Here is a 19460-nt window from a genome sequence, read left to right on the forward strand (position 1 = left end):
AGAAGTCAAACAAAATGAGTTCTTGAGTTCTTTCTTAATGTTGAACAGCTGCTCGTCCTCATCAGAGACACACAGAAGGAACTAAAAAAAAACAACAAAAAAAGCAAAAAAAACAAAACCTTTTGTGTTAGAAAAATGACAACTTGCCTCTTTTGGAATGTAGAAACTTAGAAATCTGTTAACCAACTACTTAGATTTCATTTACCTTCCTAGTCTTTCAGGAAACTGTCTGCTACTGTTAACTTGATTTTTTTTTTTTTTTTCATTATTCTTCTCTTTAGCGATGAGCTATGTGGTGAAATCTCCCCACAAAGAGGTTTCCACAGTCTGAGTTTAACACGAATGTCAGAGCAAGTGTGAAAACAAAAGCGGACAGCTGAGTGTGATGTGGCAAGCCAAAGCACTTCCTCTGCACGCACTGAACATTTTGCTCCAAATAGTAAAAATTCTGTACTGTAATAAACAATATTTGTATTTCTAATCAGACACTTAATGGGTAAAATAAAGTAAATGTGATTGGTGTAGTGGAGAGTCAAATTAAGTAGTTACCTATGTCACATTGAAGAAGAAAAGTAGCAGCCAGATGCTGCTAACCAATGCATCTCATTAACAGAATGTTTACTCCAAATTCTGACCTACAGTGTGAAAGTTGCAGCTAAAATCAAGAGTTACTGCACCTGACAGCCTTTATCCAATCTGTTATTGTTCAGTTTTAGTGAACCTGTGTGCATTGTAACCTCTGTTTCTAGTTCTGACCTGACAAGAATGGTACCCAGCGCTGTCCTCTGCAGTCCATCTACTTCATGGTTTGACATGTCATTTATTCAGATATGCTATTCTGCATACCTTGAATGCAACAAGTGTTTTTTTTTTCTTTTTTAACTGAGCAACTGTCGTGTTTCTGTCATCCTGAATCAGTAAGCCCATTCTATACTGACCTCTAACAGCAACAATGCATTTTTGCATTCCAGGAGATCAGCAGTTTCTGAAATATTACCAGGCTGTCTGGCACCAACAACAATACTCAATGTTAAAATACATTTTTGTTTCTCCTCCTATTCTGATGATTGGTTTGAAGTTCAGGTGTCCTTTTCATCTCCTCCAGATCCTGGCTGGCTGATCCTATTTTGTGTTTGCAAGAAATTTAACAGCTGCAGGTAAAGTGGCTAGGGAATCTAATTCAATTCAAATTTTGCTTAATATAGATTTTTTTTTAATTAATTCCGAGATATACAAATCTATTATTAAGTTCAAACCACTCCAGGCTCCACAATCCTCCAGACAGGCTGCATTTCATCATTTTATTACATTTTAGGGGGGGGGAGAAATTACCCGTGACAGCAATGGAAACCTATCCCGGGACTTTATTTTAGCGTCACTGCAATCATATTAGGTGGGAATGGAAAACATGACAGTTGATGTCTTGTTTATTGCGGAGAATATGGTTGCAGCCACAGCTCTCTGAGTCACCAGCAGCAGCTCCGTCCTCTATCATTGGGAGCAAAGGTTGTTTAAAAGGGGACGGATACGGAGCCTGCAGAGGGACCCACCCACCTCCGCTAACTCCTCTAGAGTCACCGCTCCCTCGCGTTCTCTTCCTGGATCTGACGGCGCAAGCCAGTAATCTGTGAGTAAGTGTTTCTGTAGTTCTACAACCTAAAATCGAAGAAGAAATGTGTATTTGTATTGTAGTTTTTCCAGAAAAAGCAGATTCAACAGTTTTGAGACTTTTTGCTTCCGAGACTGGAATGTAGTAGATTAGCCTTGAGCAAATGGAACTGATTCTGCGCAGAAGCTGCAGCAAAAGCTTGTCTTTTTTTTCCGATGAAAACGGTCGCAGCGTTGTTTTTATTTTTACACTATAGCTAGCAAGCCTCCTATTACGCGTTTCTCTGTATCTTTAAGGTCGGTTGCTAAAGGCGCAAAGATGATAGTTTTCTTAAAAATGGTGGTAATTGTGTACAATTTCCCCCGAGTGCTTTAACATTTAAAGGAACAAAGTTTGAGCAAAATGTCGCTTTATTATCGTCGTTATATGCGCTTATGTGAGTACTTGGGTATTAATGCGATTTTGCTGTAAAAATCTCGCAATTTTAGCTAGCTCCGGTGTTGGGAAGTCAGGCCTGTGATGCTTTCAAGTTAGAAATGTTGCTGTGTTTGGGTGAGCTTCGTATTGTTTGTCCTTCACAAAAGTAAAATACATGTCTAAGTCTAACTTAAGTTATCCTTAAAGTTTTCATCCTGGATACACAAAGCATATCTTTAAAAAAAACACATTGTTATATATTTCTTCTCACATCTTGTTGGCTAATAGCCTATTCGTTTGATGGTGGTTGTAAATCCCGCCTGGAAAAAAGATTTGATAATTACGACAGCACGTGAAAGCTTCACGGGTGTTTCGAGTCGAACATAATGCTGGAAAGCAGCTGGGTGTGTTCAACTTATTCTAGGAACTCGCATCTTTACAAAGAAGCTTAGGTTTTTAGGCTTAGAATGAGGGAATTTTGGTTTTAAATATATTCTTTTATTTAATGGCAGAAACTAAAAATTGTTTGACAACAATTTAAGTTACTTTGTATAATGTAACTTTTGTTCATTTTATTTCAAGTAAACAACTTCGACGGATTTTTGGGGGGGAATTTCGCGTGACCGGTCTATGATGTGACATTCCAATAAAATCCACTGTTTTCCACACTTTTGAAGTAGAGGAAAAATGTTATGCGTTTGTTTTTAAATTATATAAAAATGTTGTTTTATATATTAGTATTCAGCCTCTCACTCTGATACCCCAAAATAAAATTCAGTGCAACCTGTCAAGTCATCTCATTAGATAGCCTTCACCTGTTTGTAATTTAATCTCAGTGTAAATACAGCTGCTTAGTGGTTTGTCAGTGCACATTAATGAATAAACAGGATCATGAAGATGAAGGAACACACCAGAAAATTCAAGGTTAAAGTTTTGAAGAAGTCAAAAGCAGGGATTATAAAACATTATTGCAAGTTGTGATCATCTTGCAAAACATCGCACAACAGCAAATCAACTAAAATATGACCGTCTACCTAATAGCTTATCACCTGACTTCAGTAGCAGTCCTGTTTGCAGTAATGGGAAGTTATAAAGCCACGTCAATGATTGTGCAATTCGAACAGGTTTTGCAGTGGATGCATTTGCATGTGAATGTGGTACTAAAGATATTATATATATATTTTTTAAAAACAAAAAAACTTTTTGACGTTTGCCAGAGGGGGAAAGGAAATAATGTTGCATGCCATTTTACACCTGGGATATTGAGACCATACCAACATGTGATGAAAAGTGATAATGTTTTTCTTTGAGAATCTCAATTTAAAACTACAGGTTAAGAAATTTCACATCAGGACCTTGGGAATTATACTGGGTTAGACAGTGTTCCTTAAGTGTACACTATACTTACAGATTCTGAAGATGAGTTACCCAGGATACCCACCACAGTCCGGCGGATACCCACCACAGGGAGGGGGCTACCCGCCTCAGCCAGGGGCATATCCACCCCAACCAGGCGCCTACCCTCCGGCAGGGGGCGGCTATCCCCCGGCACCGGGTGCCTATCCTCCAGGAGGAGGAAGCTATCCCCCACAGGGCGGCGGATACCCTCCTCAGGCTGGATACCCGCCAGCAGCAGGGGGATATCCCCAAGCTGGAGGGTACCCTGCTCCAGCTGGAGGCTTTCCTCAGGCTGGTGGCTACCCTGCACAACCGGGTCAGGGAGGTTATCCCTCCATGCCTCCAGCAGGTGAGGCCACCAGAGAAATTTACTTTTTGTTTAAAAGGAGAGTTTGGTTACATATTGACTGTTATTTCCGCTCATTCCTCTGCAGGGGGAGGCTGGGGTGCAGCACCAGGTGGCTATGGCGCGGTAATTGAATCCTTATTTCTGCATCTCTGAAGTGGAATGTCTTTAATAAAATGAACAGATAAAGGCTAACTAACCTTCATCTGTTTTCTAAGATTATTTTATGAGTTTAAATCCTCATAGCCCTTATGCCTTTTTTTTTTTTGCAGCCTGGAGGGGCTCCGCAAGGGTATCCAGGAGGCCCTGCCCCAAACCAGCCAATGCCAAATTATCCCGGAGCCCCTGCTGGTGGCCCCTCGATGCCTGCATACGGGGGCGGCGTTCCAACCAACCCTCAGGCGCCAGCAATGCCTGTAGGTTATACTTGTGCTTATTCAATAATTCCTCTTAAACCTCATACAGCCAAATGAATACACCTGTGTTGAGTGTGTTATATTTTATGTACCAATATGCCGTTGTAGAAAGGATACAGGGGTTCCATCAAAGATTTCCCTGGAGCTGATCCACTGAAAGACGTTGAAGTTCTTCGGAAAGCAATGAAGGGAATTGGTGAGTTACGCCAGGGAAATAAATCCATGAGACGCTTTCGTCCATTCACCGTTAGTCCACTTCTCAGTCACAGTTCAAAACATTTGAATGGATTTTAAATACAAAAACTTTGAAACAGGAACTGATGAAAATGCCATTATTGAGCTCCTGGGAAATCGCTCCAACAAGCAGAGGGTTGCATTGATCTCAGCCTACAAGACTACATATGGAAAGGTTGATTTATTAGATTTTTTATTATTATTATTTTCCTTTCTGTGCTTTTGCTTAAATTTTCATTTTTTGTTTTGTTTTATTGCCTTCTAGGATTTAATCCGTGATCTTAAGTCTGAACTTAGCAGAGACTTTGAAGACCTGGTTGTTGCCATGTTGAAGACCCCTGCGCAGTTTGATGCCTCTGAGATGAGGGAGGCTATAAAGGTTGGAATGGATTGGTTTGATTGCATTTGATTCAGGTTAATGCATGGTCTCAAGATAAATGTGTCCAAGTCACATGGTGTTTCACATAATATAAATGATCCACTTTTGTCTGATCCAAATACATGCAGTTCAATTTAATCTAAATTACATAAAGTACGGTCAAATTAGTTGATTACATGAGGTCGGTTGATAAAATGGTGTCTAAGAAAGTCTGTAAAGCAGCAGCAGGTTGTTCTTTTATTGAGGAAAATAATACAAGTATAGAAGCATTGGGTCAGGAGTACTTTCTAAGACCAAGAAAAACAAAATGAAATGTAAACAATTCATAAATGAAACATGGATGAAAAGGATGAGGACAATTGGCCAGTTTGTCCTCTACATGCTTAAGCCTAAAATACCACAGCTATAAACTATGACGTTTGTAACTGAAAGGAAAGTTTGATTGTGAAAAAAAGAAAATTGTTTCGGTTCCTTTTTTTACTTTAGTACCCACATTGTCATTGGAGAAAGATTTTGAATGCCTGACTAAACATTTTTAATTTGTTGTATTTTTAAGGGTGCTGGAACTGATGAAGCGTGTCTGATTGAGATCTTATCGTCACGTTCCAACGCAGAGATTCAAGAGATCAACAAAGTCTACAAAGCTGGTGAGTCAGTCCTGACATTTATGTTTTTATAACCAAAACCATCAAACTGAGCTCTCAGGCTGCAGGGAGAACGCAGGAGAAATTTAACCTTGGAATTTATGCAATCTTCAGTATGTAGCAAGATATGATGTGCTTTTCATTTATTAGGTGTTTGCAACAAAAACAGCTTTCTAGTTCAGCAGCACAGTAAATATGTGTGTACTGTGGTTTTAGTATTGTAGCCAAAGAGGAAACCTGAGGCTTAAATCAGCAATATTCCACGTTATTTTCATAAGTTAGTCTGTTAGACAATTACAATATTATATATATTAAATATATCTTTGCATGTTCTAGTGTTCTACATTTATGATTTTCAATAGCCCACATTGACACAATGCCATAACCTATCAGAGTTGAAACCAAATATTGAATGAACGTTTTTTTTTTTTTTTCTTTTCCCCCCTAAAAAAAATATAACTTCCTTTCAGAATATGGAAAGAAACTGGAGGACGCCATTACCAGCGACACCTCTGGTCACTTCCGCAGACTCCTGGTGTCTCTTTGTCAGGTAGTTTTGTCTTGATTTTTAAACATTGCAACCTACTGGGTGGCTAACTCTGAGATGATGTGAAGTATGTTTATCCTAAAGATACTCAGACCATAAAGTCAGTTAGCGTTTGTAGATCACAATCTGGGAGCTGACCACAATGATAAAAACACAAGAGAGGCGTGGGGGTAAAAAAAACCATGCAACTGCAAGAGTTGTTTTTGCAGTGTGAATGCGTGTGTGTGAAGGACTAGGTAGTGTGAGATGCTTTGGGGGACTTGATAAAGCGCTCTATCAGTACAGGCCATTTATTCATTTTGGCATGTCACAACCTCAAGAACACCAAAACAAAGCTGTATTTTTTTTTTTCTAGAATGTTGCACTACGAAGTTGTGCATAATTGGAAAGTAGAGAAAAATTAATGATTTCCAAAATGTTTTTTACTCCTAAAATCTAAAGTGTTATGTGCATTTATATTCAGCTCTCCAAAGTCTTTATATAGCTGCAACTCTTAGGGTATGTTACCAACATCTTTGCACTTCTTGAGGCTTAAATTTGTGTTCATTGTTTAGAAAGTAATCAGCTCATGCTCGGTCAGAGCAGAGTTACTTGGATGAAGCACTACCCCTGCTTGTAGTTTCCTATGCACTCCGCCTCGCTGATGTCGTTTTGTTTTATTCAAATCAGGGATGTCGTGATGAAAGGGAGACTGTTGACATCTCGCTGGCAAAACAGGATGCTCAGGTATGGATTTCAAGCTGGTTCATTGTTTAAATGAGCTTAGGAAGAACTTAAAAACAAGATCATCAAGTTTCCTCATTTCTTAGAAATTGTATGCGGCTGGTGAAAATAAAGTGGGAACTGATGAGTCACAGTTCAATGCAATCCTGTGCGCTCGCAGCAAGCCCCACCTGCGTGCAGGTGTGTGTTTGTTTTTTTTCTTTCTTTTTTGCATATAATATGATTGTAACCATGCTGTTTACCTTTCTTTCTCTTTTTTTGCTGCCAGTCTTCAAGGAGTACCAGCAGATGACTGGGAAAGACGTTGAAAAGAGTATATGCAGGGAAATGTCTGGAAATCTGGAGTCTGGGATGGTGGCTGTTGGTGTGTTCACTAGTTTCAACCATTGTTCCGTCTTAAGTGACAGTCAAAAACCAGTCAAGCAGCTTAGTAATTCATTATCAAGATGAGTAGGCTGTCTGAAATTCACTAATATACAATCACAGGAATTGACAGGGTCTTGCAAAATTATTCATTCATCTTGATTGATTTTTTAAATTTTTTTAAACCTTTTATCACATTACAATCACAAATTTGATTGCATACCTTTAGGATATTGTGTGCTTCATCAACACAAAGTACAGCAATACGACAGTGTTTGGGACTGTTTTGTTAAGTTTCTCTCCCATGCAGTGTTTGCATGTAGCATATTAGGTTAAATTTTGGTCTCATTTGACCAAACCGCCTTCATGTTTCTGTGGTTTTCCATGTCCAGGATTCCTATGCAACTGATTTCAGTACTTTACCGGTCTGGATAATTAAAAAAAAGAAAGTAAAAGTGTTGACAATATAAGTACTTTCACTTTAACTATTGTATTTTTTTGCATTGTTTAAATGTTGTTCTTTTTTCCCTTTCTTCTGTTCTACTTCTCCCCCGTAATGCCATTCCTCCTTTTTCCATTTTTGAATTCCCTTCTTAAATCATTTTGCACTACTTTGTGTTGATCTACCACATATAATACCAATAATACCTTGAAACTTGGTTGTAACAAAATGTGGGAGAATTGAATAGTTGTGAATACTTTTACAAGGCACTGTGCTTGACATAAGTTTGACAGTAAAACCTTAGCATAACATTTGTTGGAGTTTGTCATTAAATTACATGAATAAAAGCACACAACATCACAGGAAAGGTGGATTAAAACATACTATCATTTTTGACTAGTAGAGATTTTGAAAAAATACGAGAAGGATAAATTCTAGACTCACAGAAAAAGCAACACGTTACATTCTGGTCTCTGTTTATTTTAGTCAAGTGCATCAAGAATACTCCAGCCTACTTTGCTGAACGGCTCAACAAGGCCATGAAGGTACACTGTTTCCATCATCTTTTCGTTTCTTTATAATAGTGAAAAGCTGTTGCCATCTCGTAATGTGTATTAAAGGATGGGAGAGTGTAATGGACGTTTACCTAATGATTTGCTAACAGGGAGCAGGGACCAAGGATACAACCCTCATCCGTGTCATGGTGTCCCGCTCTGAAGTGGACATGCTGGATATCAGACAGGAGTTTGTGAAGGCCTACGGGAAGTCACTGTACAATCACATCTCTGTAAGCTCCACTCATAATGTTCAGATTTTTAAAGTCTAAGTTTCGCCTAATGAACTGTCTGCATTTATTGGTAAAGATGTGTAAAAAGCCTAAAAATGAATATAACTTAATTGTAGGGGCACTTATTGTGAAAACTTTTAAAAACTGCATTTAATTTAAATAAATGTAAGTTTAATTTTTTTTTTTTACTAAAACATAATTACTGGCTCTACTGCATTTAATAGTTTGTGTTTTTTGCCAATAGAACAACAACATTTTGTAAGGTTGGAACATACAGAGAAAAATCTTTGACAATTCCTCTTTGGAAGAAGTAGAGTTTTTTTTTTCCTGTGTGCTCTTTTGCTCTGTTCTATTCATCTCACATTTCAAGTTTTTTTTTAAAGAAGTTAGGCATATAAATGCCGATGGTCATGGAAGAAAGTGGATTTTCATGGTTCAATGCAGATGAACTGAGTCTCCATTGACTTTCCATTTATTCTGGGTTATCACCTTGTTGACTGTCCCCACAGTAACCAATTTTCAGTTGTTGTTTTTTTTTTTTTTTGTGAAAGTCAGTCATTTTTAATGTGTACCAGTATATTTTCAGGAGTGTCGAGGTAAATTGCAACCCTGGGTAATGTAAATGTAACTTTTATTCAAGACTGATATTTAGAAGAGTTTAAGACTCCATCGTCTCTAAAGATTAGAGAAAAACATCCACTGCATCACAGATTCTTTACTATACTAAAGAATCAGACGTAAGGTGTTTTCCAACATATTTTGTTTTATACCAGGCCCACCTGGAGTGTTTTCTGCTGAAAAACACACAATTAAAGTTAAAGTCCCAGGAGTTCTTTTGGAACAAATGCATGTTCCAAAAAAAAAAAAAACTGATTTTTTTTAGAAATAATTACTTGGTGCTGTGGTGGCGCAGGGCCAGAACACGACCCATATATTGAGGCCATAGTCCTCGTGGTGGTGGTCGCGGGTTCGATTCCCAGCCTGGCGACATTTGCCGCATGTCTTCCCCCTCTTTCCTGTCTAACTACTTTAAAATAAAGGCCACTAGAGCCAACAAAACCTTAAAAAATACATTACTTATTATAATCTTAAAGATGCTTTTTATTTATAATTTTAAAGTCAAAGTAATCTAACATTTAAACATAAGGTTTTTTACACATTTTGCCCACAATGAGTTTGGAGGATATTGTATTTGCTTGTGTGATATATTTTTGTTTTTGTGTGTTTCTCAGAGTGATACTTCAGGGGATTACAAGAAGCTGCTGTTGAAGCTGTGTGGCGGAAACGACTAAACAGAACGACCACAGAGGGACAATATATACGTCCACAATGAAACAATATATGTAGGACATATATCACGCCTAATGCATGCCGCAAATGCCTTTAGCCAATCAATATTGATTATATATTTTCATATATACTTAACATGATTTTTTTTGATATACTATTAGGTGCACTAGTTCAGTGACAAATCAGATTTTAAAGAAATGGATTCTTGTGATTTGTGCCACATTTCCTACATTATTAAAATTTAACCTATACTGTAGTCAAATTACGTTTATCCCACATAATACTAATATATTTTGCTTTGTAATCTTTTAAACTTAAAGTATGCTGTGGTTTGCAGCTCTCTTTAAAGAAAACCATCTTTAAGGAAAAAAGGAATATAAGCATTGGCAGTGACTATGCAATTTATACTATTAAAAGTATGAATTTTAATAGTATAAAACATTTGCTAAAATATTTTGGTAAATAAAATATTTAGATTATAGCACAGTTGTGCTGTGGCAATGAAGGCATTAACAAAACTCCATGAATGTCATACGAGTCTTATCAGAAAAAAAAAAATTAACAAAACTGCCATAAGCAGAAGTCACATGATAAGATTCATGTTTAGGAAGCCACAGTTATGTTTACACTAACTTTTGAATGAGTGAAATTAAAAAAAAAACTTCAAAAATCCTCTCCTCTCTGCTTTTAGTTTCACAAAAAGATTTTCTTCCACTTGCAAGCCTTTGAAAATTAGCTTTAAGTGTTTTCCTGTAACTGCTTAATTTTTATGGCAACGTTGTTATACTGAGTGCCAAGAAGCCAAAGACTAAAAACAGATCATGTTATACATATTTGAGCGTGTTCCTCTGTGAGGTGTTTGCATGTAAAGCATGTCAGCCACACATAATGGTAGGATGTAACAGCCAAAATATAATTTGTTTTTGTTTAATAAATAAAAACTTTCCTTTGCCTTACATTGAGTCTTTGTTGGGGTTTATGCTTTACTGCCAGTAGAGAGCGCCTGATTCACTTTTTAGTTTCAGTTTATGTTCAGTGACGGTTTTTCTGGAACTGCTTGTAACACCAGAACTGAAAATTCATTCAGTTTTATTTTTCCGATTTTATTTCAAAAGACATAAATCAGTACTCTCCACAAAACTTTAAAACAAGGTTGTTAAAAATATACTAGGATAAAAAAATATGGAAAAGGAGAACATGTACATGCATTTCAAATATTACAAAGAAATAATATGGAAGCAGTTTTTTATAAAACTGCTTCCTACATCTCTTACGACTGTAATATGCCACAAGTTTTTTGTGTTTAGAATTTATTAAATTGAGGTTTTTTTTTATTATTCAGATTAGTTTTACAGTATAAAACCTGAAATGCCTGAATTCAATAAATGTGTTTATAGTTTAAAAAAAATATTTCCATGATTATTGTCATTGTACAAAAAAGCTATAAATTAAAGAAACATGTTCTTCTCTTGATTATGTGTTAAGATGTAATGCTATTTTATTGCAAGACAAAAGATTTATCTATACTGCTGTAGCAAATATACAGTAACTTTTCTATGGAGAAATATGTGGCAAATACAAACTTTCCAATGAATGCAAAACACTGTTCTGTTCTTTTGCACACTTTATGTATTCATTTTATGTACTCTATCTGTGACTGGTTAAAAAAGAATTGGATGCTCAGAGTATTATCAAGAGACATGTCCCCCTTTCTCTCTAAAATGCAAGTTTTTGGTCCATCAGTTCCCAGAAAACAATCACCAGAGATCAAACTCTGCTATACCTCGAGTCAAAAAGCCTCTTCATTTTCTCCAAACCAACTTATTTTTATGCTTATTTGGAGGGGTGTCAGCTACAACAGCAGTTGGATTGACCTTCTCTCCTCTCCTGCTAATGAAGCTGCTAGATTAAGAGTAATAAAAAAAACACAACCACTTCACCACATTTTCTACTACAATTTTTAAGTCACTTCTAGAATAAAACATTTGTGTAATCTACTCCCAATAAACGTGGCTTACCAGATATTCCATAAACGTCATTAGTGTAGAAATTAAAATGTTTTGGTCCCAACTATAATTCACATTTTTATGCCAATAAATGTAGCTTAGCACATATTGATTGTGTTTACTGTTTTGTGAGAAACATTGGATTTTCAAAATTTTTCTGCACAGTTACTGTTTTGCAAGCTTCCTTTTCTGTGCACCTTTGTGTTCAAAGTTGCCTTTTATGTGGCCAAAGTAAGCAATTTCCTTTACTGTAAAAATTACTAAGTAAAATGATGTTCAGGTCCACATTGTGCTTTACGTGATATGCAACACAGAGCTCTTCCAAAGGCTATAAATAGGAGATGTGGCTGTCCTAAAGTCTTCTTTCTGTCTTGTTCACTCGCGTTAAAGTGCAGCCTCAGAGGGAAAGTATTGTTGAGACAAATGGCCTCTCTTTTCTAACTTCACCATTACTCACATAAATGAAAAGAAGCCACCAGCCCGACGACAAAGACGGATAAATATTTTACGTTTTATATGTGTATTCTCCATTCAGCGAGGACTGTCTGCACTGATACCTCCTGAAATATAGGTCAAAAGGAAATCAAAGGAGGGGCTTTCATGGGGTTTTTATTTTAGGAGACTGCACTCCTGCCTGATCCTGATTTCTAGACAACATTCTTTAAATATTAACGTGGATGTGATCAAAAGACGCACAGCTTGGCTACATGCAAACAGATAAAGCTCCTATAAGACACTTATTGGTATGACATGAAAAAATCCTCAAATGTCTTGACATTTTATTGCATGACTAAACTGTAGTCTCACAATGAAAATGTTGTTAAATCCACCATTATTTTGAGAACCTTTAATTTGTGAGGAAAGATTTCCATTTTATTAGTAGCTCTGCTGTTAGTACTTTGCACAACCACTTTTTTTAATTTGACAGAACTTAGTCTTGTCATAATATATCAGCAGGTTGATGCATTTCAGAGAGAGGATTCTTTGACTTTTCTTCTTTTCATGATCTCGCTGTGGCTCCACTCTTAGATTGTTCTGTTCCACTCACCCCACAGATTATAAGCCCATGCCCATCACACCGAATGAGTGTGATGGGCATGGAACTGGACGTCTAGTGAACAATTTTCTACCTTATAAGGAATCATTTAGCTTTTCCATCAGAGGCCTTTAGACTTTTATGTAAAATTTCCTGATATTTCAAAGAGTTCACAATGCCACGTGCTGTAAGGTTTGCAGGGACTTTGAAAGAGAAACAGACCCACGGTGTTACCGGTCGTCTAACAATAGTCATGAGGTGCTTTCCAACTTATTAAGTTTTTGTTGTGTTGCAGAATAGTTTTGATTTCACCTGACCAATTAGGATTTCAGTTGTCAGAATCATCTCTTTTACACAACATAAACAAAACAACGTACACAAACACAAAAAAAGCAGAATCCTAATAATATGTTTAAACTATGGACTATAAAAGATACTTGATGCAATAAAAGTGCACAAATACACATCAAAGTTAGCATTTTCAAAGTTTGTTGATTGTGCAGGTGACAGTTGGTTAAAGCAGTTTCTGAGTGGTTGTTTTTGCTCTGGCAGGCTGTTGCGTCTCCAGCATGTCAAAGACGAGATGATCGTGATGGGTTTGGTTCTTGAAGATGTTTTCTGCTCTGTTTATTCTGTGTTCTGTGGCAAGGTTTTCCAAAGGGGTCAAAGGGCACCCGATGGGCTTTTCTGCAATCTTAAATGACTTTATTCAAAGACTTCTTGTTTGCAGCTTTGCAGCCCTCGTACCGGACTCGTGCAGTAAATGAATGATTGGCATGTGGAATCCCAACAGCATTGTAGCTGCATTAGCCTTTAACAGGTTGCATGCATTAATGTATACTAATACCACAACTTTACTGTCTGTGCATGTGGAAAGACATCTTTATGACATACTTGCGATACTAGGACATAAAATGATTTTGCTTCTATATTAATGGACACATTTAGTTTATGACCAGTGTCAATAATCTTGGAAGGTGACGTATACGAGCAGACAATGAACATTTGTCTGCTTTAGGCTACATGTTATTCATAGACATACGAGTCATGAAATAAATGTAAAATTCAACTCGTGTATATATATATATATATATATATATATATATATATATATATATATATATATATATATTTTAAGTTCTTGTTGCCAGTCACTGATGTAATCACTGCAGTTTTGACAATCAGTAAGTATTGGCTGAATTGTTGATTTGCAGTGGATTTTCTCCAGCTGTCCAATGAGGACTGTACAACTAAGTGACATTTGGTTGCCAGGGGCCTAATCCTGCTTTAAACTTCATGAGTGCATACAAGCAAATTACAAACCCCCAGGATTAGATGGACAACAAACGCATAATGAGATGCGGCGGCAGATATCGCTGTCCGGAGGCTTAACATCTTTCCTCTAGTGTTCTATAAAACACAATAGCAAAGAGCATCAAATTTTAAACAATAAAATGACTGCACACACAAACGAGGATAACAAATTAACTATACAGGGAGGAAAAACGATCACAAAATGTGTTCATTAATGTTTTTACTGCAACCCCTCGTGCTGATTTGATGCTTCGGCGACGGTAATTCCTAAATACTGCAACTAGCTCGCTTGGTGAGAACCAAATGGATTTCCCCAGCAGGCAGAGCAAATTATTTGAGATGTTACATAACATTGTTGAAAGTCTTTCAAACTTAAATGTACAGGCACACTGTGTACTGTGCTAAGCTGTAAAGTCAGTACCTGTATGTTTGAGCTTGCTACAGACGAGACTCCAAATCCTCATAAATACAATATAGTGAAGCTGCTTAAAAATACAGTTATAATAACTAACAACATGCTTTACATTTCATTGTATTTATATCGCTTGAGCTTTTTTGCTCTTTGCCAAGTTACAACCACAACTGATTGACCGACACAAAGTGGTGCATGAGTATCTACAAACATGTACCTCCCACCCTAGGCCAGTACAGTAAGTAAATATAATTTATAACTGGTTACTGCTCATAATTATTTTGCCTTTTTTTCTCAACTAGAAATAGGCATTGATTGTATAGTTATTGGGGAAGAGTTCTTATTATGATAAGAAATTTGGTTTGTCCTGACAAAGAGAAATAAAAAAAAAGATTTCCACTCTTGGTATCACGAGAACATAAACAAATATCAAAATCTAATTAAATGTGTGCACAGATTAGTGATTAAAATTTGCCAAGCCTATTTCAAAATTGGTATGTTTTTAAAAGTGACATTCATTCAGAGCTGAACAGTTGCCTAAAAAGGCCACAAAGAAATGGTAAATACTTATTTTTGGATCATTAATGGCCTTATCATTATCCGAATAAATTTAAAATCAAATCAATCAAATTTTATTTGTATAGCACATTTCAGCAGCAAGGCATTTCAAGGTGATTTACATAATAATAATAATAATAATAATAATAATAATAATAATAATAAATAAAAACAGCATGTGACATTGAATAAACAGTAAGAAAGACAAAGAAATTTTGATTTTTTTTTTTAAATATCACAAAATATGACAAAATTTCAAAGACACATCTCTAACCCTTATTCTCAATGCGATTTAGCTTTGACTAGGCCATAACACACGGACATCAATCCTGCCTCTGCTAAAGAAATGCATTCCCATAGCATGATGCTGACACTACTGTGGAGACAATGTCGGAAAACTGAACACCTTAATGTGTTAGTTTTCCGTCATTCAAATCCTCTATTTTGTTCAGTTTGGTGTTACTACTTTTTTCTTCCACTAAGCAACTGGACGCTGTTTTGTGATGGTCTATCACGGTCTGAGAAATATGGAGTGTGGTGTCACAGAAAAAAAGAGGAAAATAAGTTTGAGGGTGTGAATACTTTTGCATGGCAATGTGAATAAATATTTTCTCCATACAAGGTTGCCGATACGTTTAGTTTTACTGTAATATCTGTGATTAGAGAGGCGGGGAGCCAGGTGTTCTTAAGAACTAAGCTCCGCCCACATTTACCTTAAACGTCCATGACTCAGAAATATGATTGGTTGCAGAATCGATGCGGTTACTTGTAGGGTGAGACATGGCGGAGTTTGTAGTCACAGACAGGGCTGTAAGAGAGTTTTTACAGTTTTCAAAATGCTGAAAGAACTCAAATTCTGGCTTAGTTTCCCTTCGTAGCACGTCACAGTCCAGCTCGAAGTAGCAGAGGTTTATTTATTTATTTTTCTCTCGAGAAGGACGGAGCGTCGGGCGTCGGGTGGGGAGAGAAAAAAAAATGTGTTGTCATCTTTGCTCAGTCAACAGCCTCAGGCAACAAATATGGCTTCTTCTTGTGTATCCTTCATTTAGGGTTGAAAACCGTCCCGAGTGGGTCGAGCGGGACAGTTTTCAGTAGCTCGCCCGAAGTGAGGTCGACTTACACGGAGAGAGACTTCGAAGCGGGGAGGAGGAGGGGGGAAGGAAGATGGAGCTCCAGCATAAAGAGTTGTTGGAGAAATGCTACCAAAACTTAGTGGAGTCCATAACAGACGCGGACCGAGTCGTGGACGTTTTGGCTCGCCGTGGGGCCCTCAGTCAGTCGGAGCTGAGGGAGCTGGGACACCACTGCGTCTCCGGTTCTGAGAAAGTGGACCTTCTCCTGAAGATACTGTTGAGCAAGGACCGGGACTGCTTCGCGGAGTTCTGCACGGCTCTAGAGGCGACTCACCCTCACCTGCACTCCCTGCTGCTGGATGGCACCACAGGTAAGGCACACTCATAACACTTATATACTGTTTAATTACCAGAAAGAGTGGAGCTGCTCCATAAAATAATATTAACTCAAAAACAATTTCGAAACTCTTCTTAGAATAGTAAAACAGACTTATTGACAATTTGATAAAGGGCACAACTTTCCCTTTGGGCCGTCATGTGATTTATACACACACCATTATGCGTGTCGCATTTGTTATGTCACTGAAAGCACCCCCAGCCAGCCTTTTTGTGAAAGCTACTTAATGGACCTAAAATAAATGGATTCAAACAATCAATACAGTAACATGACTGGCTCAATTGTGTCTGTGTGAGAAAATCAATTACCCCAATGTCAAAGTCGAATGAATGAGCTAAGAATTAAATGTGTGTAAGAATGGAGAACATCAGTTGGATTTGTTCTGCTGCAACACAGTTAGTTGCATTGTTACATAAACTGTGGTTGACTGATTAAATGCAAAAAACTGAATGGTCTGTGTTTCACACAACAGTGAAAATTAACCACAACACTTGAACTTTTCCACGTTTTGTCACGTTACAAAGAATTTTATTTTAATAAAGAAAAAATCCAACGGAAGCTTTGTAAGGGACTTGGCACAAGCAAGAGAAGGTACTCTCATCAGATGAGAGCTTTATAGTCTGACATGCAAATGTGAATAAATTCAGGAGCTGTACTTTGACTTCAATTAATTTGCTAATGACATGAAAAATGCCATGGATTGTGCTTTAATTTAAACAAAATAATCCTTAAATAACACTTGGCTTGTGGAATTTAAACCTTTATCAAGCACCATTCTCGATGAGCTGTTGGCAGGAATAGAAATGCCCTGAGAGACGCACTGGTCAGATTTTCTGGTCCACATTTATTTCTAAACTGATCCCATTTAAGCTGAATATGATTCCTTTCTAAGTACCATAAATCATAACTTTCAGAATACATATCTTTTTCACCCTGTGGTCATAATATAAATGTAACTGTTTTGACAAAGTTAGTATGTAGCCTATTGTTAAAAAAAAAAAAAAAGATATTTCACAATAGTCTAAAGTCAGAGTTCTCTCACTATGTATCTGGAAATCTACGAATACAGTAAAAACCCAAATGTTGTGGTACAGCCGTTTCTGTACAAATAAGACGCAGCCAAAAATAATAAAAGTCTACTTCATTTACAACTTTCCAACTTTACTCACAGTAATCAGAAAGGAAAAGTGGAAGACATACTGCAAAACCTACCACTGATTGTTTTAGGTCAAGCATAAAATCATCCAATTGCAATCATTTTCACATCATTAACACATCACTATTCTGTGACCCACTGCCTTTAAAAGTTCTCTTTCTCTCACTCCACAATGACTATTTATGACGGTCTTTCTCCTTGAAACACAAATTCTTACGTTTCGGAAATACCTCTGCATCTGTGAACTCTGTAAGCTAAATAGACTTTGATTTATCTCATGCTCTTGGTGTATTCAGCAGTATAATTCACATTGGTACATGTTCCTTGCTCAGCAGTCTTCCTCACTGCATCTTTATAGGCCAGAAGATTTAGTATTTCCACTGCTAGATGCTCAGTTCGGCCTTAACCATTGTATCATGCCTGGGGAACTCAGTAAGGTGTTAAATAATGTATTCATTGTGTAATTACACATCTATATAGTTTTTTTTTTCATGTGCATGCATGCTTTGTTAATTTGCCATGTGATAAAATGTGTCTGTGCAGTGATGCGTTGTGGGATCGTTGAGGGATCCCACAATGCATCAGAGCTCAAGAGAGCACATGCTGCAATGTGCATCTTCCTGTTGGTAGACACAAAGGTCGCAAATGTGCTAAGGTAACCTTTACTACTGGGCAGACAGGTTCCGCCACTGCACAGCCTAAACATGGGCCTTTCCTTTGGAAACCCAAAACCTGTTACTATCGGTGTATCTAAAACATTTTAAATGTGTATTAGTCACAAAAAAGCCCCAAAAAATGAATGAATGTGGACAGGTTTACTGGTGAACTCTGGGTCATTCTCAAATATCAACTCTGAAATGTTTACTGTGGTAGAAAAAGTCCCTAAAATTGAAATATGATTCATATAACACCATTTTTTGAAGCGCTATGTGTATTTAATAAACTAAGATGGTTGCTGCTTTTATATAACCATTGCTCTAGGACTTGACAGGAGAACCCTTTTTGTTTAGGCATTGTTTCTCCCTTTTCATCAGGAACAATAAAATGATGGCAGCAGATTATCAGGGTGTGTATCATGGCTCGGGTATTATCTTGGTATCAAACTACAAAAGGAAAAACCTGGGATTATTTTCAACAGCAAAATCTTTTTAGCTTCTATATTTTGTTTGTGATATCACTAGTGCTGATATTTCCTTACAACTTTGTTGAAGCCATATATTATGTAAAGATGGTGAGTCTTTAAATTTACAGTAATTAAAAAAAAATATTTAGCTAAATAAAACTACAGTATTGAAGATTTGGTATATTTGGAGAATCTCATTGTACAGACATACTTTTTTTCTTTTTGCTAAGCACATGTGGACCTCATCCACATTTTGCTTCTTTACAACTTCATTCTTCAATGAATTTTATTGGGATTTTTATGATAGAATAGACTTTTATGTTAGTTTATTGATAAATGATCTGTTGCCATCATTGTATCAATCTTCCAGACCACAGGTCTCCTAGTTAAAGTCTACTCTGCATCAGAATCAGAACCAAACATGGAGAAGCAGTCTCCGTTTTTACCCCCCACCCTCTCTAATCTGGAACCAAGTTCCAGAAAATTGCAAAAATGCTGAAATCCTGACTTGTCTTTGATTAATATTACTGGAACAGCATTAAGTCTGTGTTCCAACTTTTCATCACGTTCCTTTACTTAACCACTGCACTTGCATTAATGTTATGTTTACATTATGTAAATCATTTTGAATTAAAAGTGATTTGAGACAGGAACACCTGCTTGTACGCCTCAATTTCCCTAGTAAATTAAAATTATTTCTTATCTATTCTGTGACAAAAAAGGAAGCCTAAACATTCAGAAGTGCTTGTGTACATGTATATTATGCAGTGTTATGCCAATTTATTTTTGA

The 19460-nt window shown here is 37.0% G+C and overlaps 2 protein-coding genes across 6 annotated transcripts in view; both read left to right on the top strand.

The window, feature by feature from the left end:
- The first annotated feature begins 1465 nt into the window (after positions 1 to 1465).
- Positions 1466 to 10551, top strand: LOC103481815 (annexin A4-like). Of its 2 annotated transcripts, none has more exons than XM_081600657.1 (15): positions 1466 to 1631; positions 3437 to 3773; positions 3859 to 3896; positions 4043 to 4186; positions 4295 to 4382; positions 4501 to 4595; positions 4686 to 4799; positions 5356 to 5446; positions 5914 to 5993; positions 6660 to 6716; positions 6800 to 6893; positions 6982 to 7077; positions 8005 to 8063; positions 8183 to 8305; positions 9538 to 10551. In XM_081600657.1, the coding sequence occupies exons 2-15, from the start codon at positions 3446 to 3448 to the stop codon at positions 9595 to 9597; spliced, it is 1467 nt and encodes a 488-aa protein (XP_081456783.1). In that variant the 5' UTR covers positions 1466 to 1631; positions 3437 to 3445; the 3' UTR covers positions 9598 to 10551. The 2 variants fall into 2 exon arrangements, with proteins under 2 accessions (XP_081456783.1, XP_081456784.1); XM_081600658.1 differs by having other exon boundaries at positions 1466 to 1627.
- Positions 10552 to 15677: 5126 nt separating this feature from the next.
- The window catches only part of LOC103481471 (disks large homolog 5), a 31433-nt gene continuing 27650 nt past the window's right edge, over positions 15678 to 19460 (top strand). For 3 of the 4 annotated variants that reach the window (XM_081600873.1, XM_017301689.2, XM_008436933.3), the window contains exon 1: positions 15678 to 16365. In XM_081600873.1, the coding sequence (XP_081456999.1) occupies positions 16086 to 16365 (280 nt within the window). In that variant the 5' untranslated portion in view covers positions 15678 to 16085. The remainder of the gene's footprint in view (positions 16366 to 19460) is intronic. The other variant, XM_008436932.3, reaches the window with a different exon arrangement.

The sequence above is a fragment of the Poecilia reticulata genome, chromosome 19 (assembly GCF_904066995.2).
Source record: "Poecilia reticulata chromosome 19, P_reticulata-male-v2, whole genome shotgun sequence".
In the NCBI taxonomy this organism is placed as follows: domain Eukaryota; kingdom Metazoa; phylum Chordata; class Actinopteri; order Cyprinodontiformes; family Poeciliidae; genus Poecilia; species Poecilia reticulata.

Coding starts and splice junctions, on each gene's coding strand:
- LOC103481815 (XM_081600657.1), top strand. CDS start 3,446: ATGAGTTACCCAGGATACCCACCACAGTCCGGCGGATACCCACCACAG. Junction 4,187..4,294: donor CTCAGGCGCCAGCAATGCCT/GTAGGTTATACT, acceptor ATGCCGTTGTAG/AAAGGATACAGGGGTTCCAT. Junction 8,306..9,537: donor CACTGTACAATCACATCTCT/GTAAGCTCCACT, acceptor TGTGTTTCTCAG/AGTGATACTTCAGGGGATTA.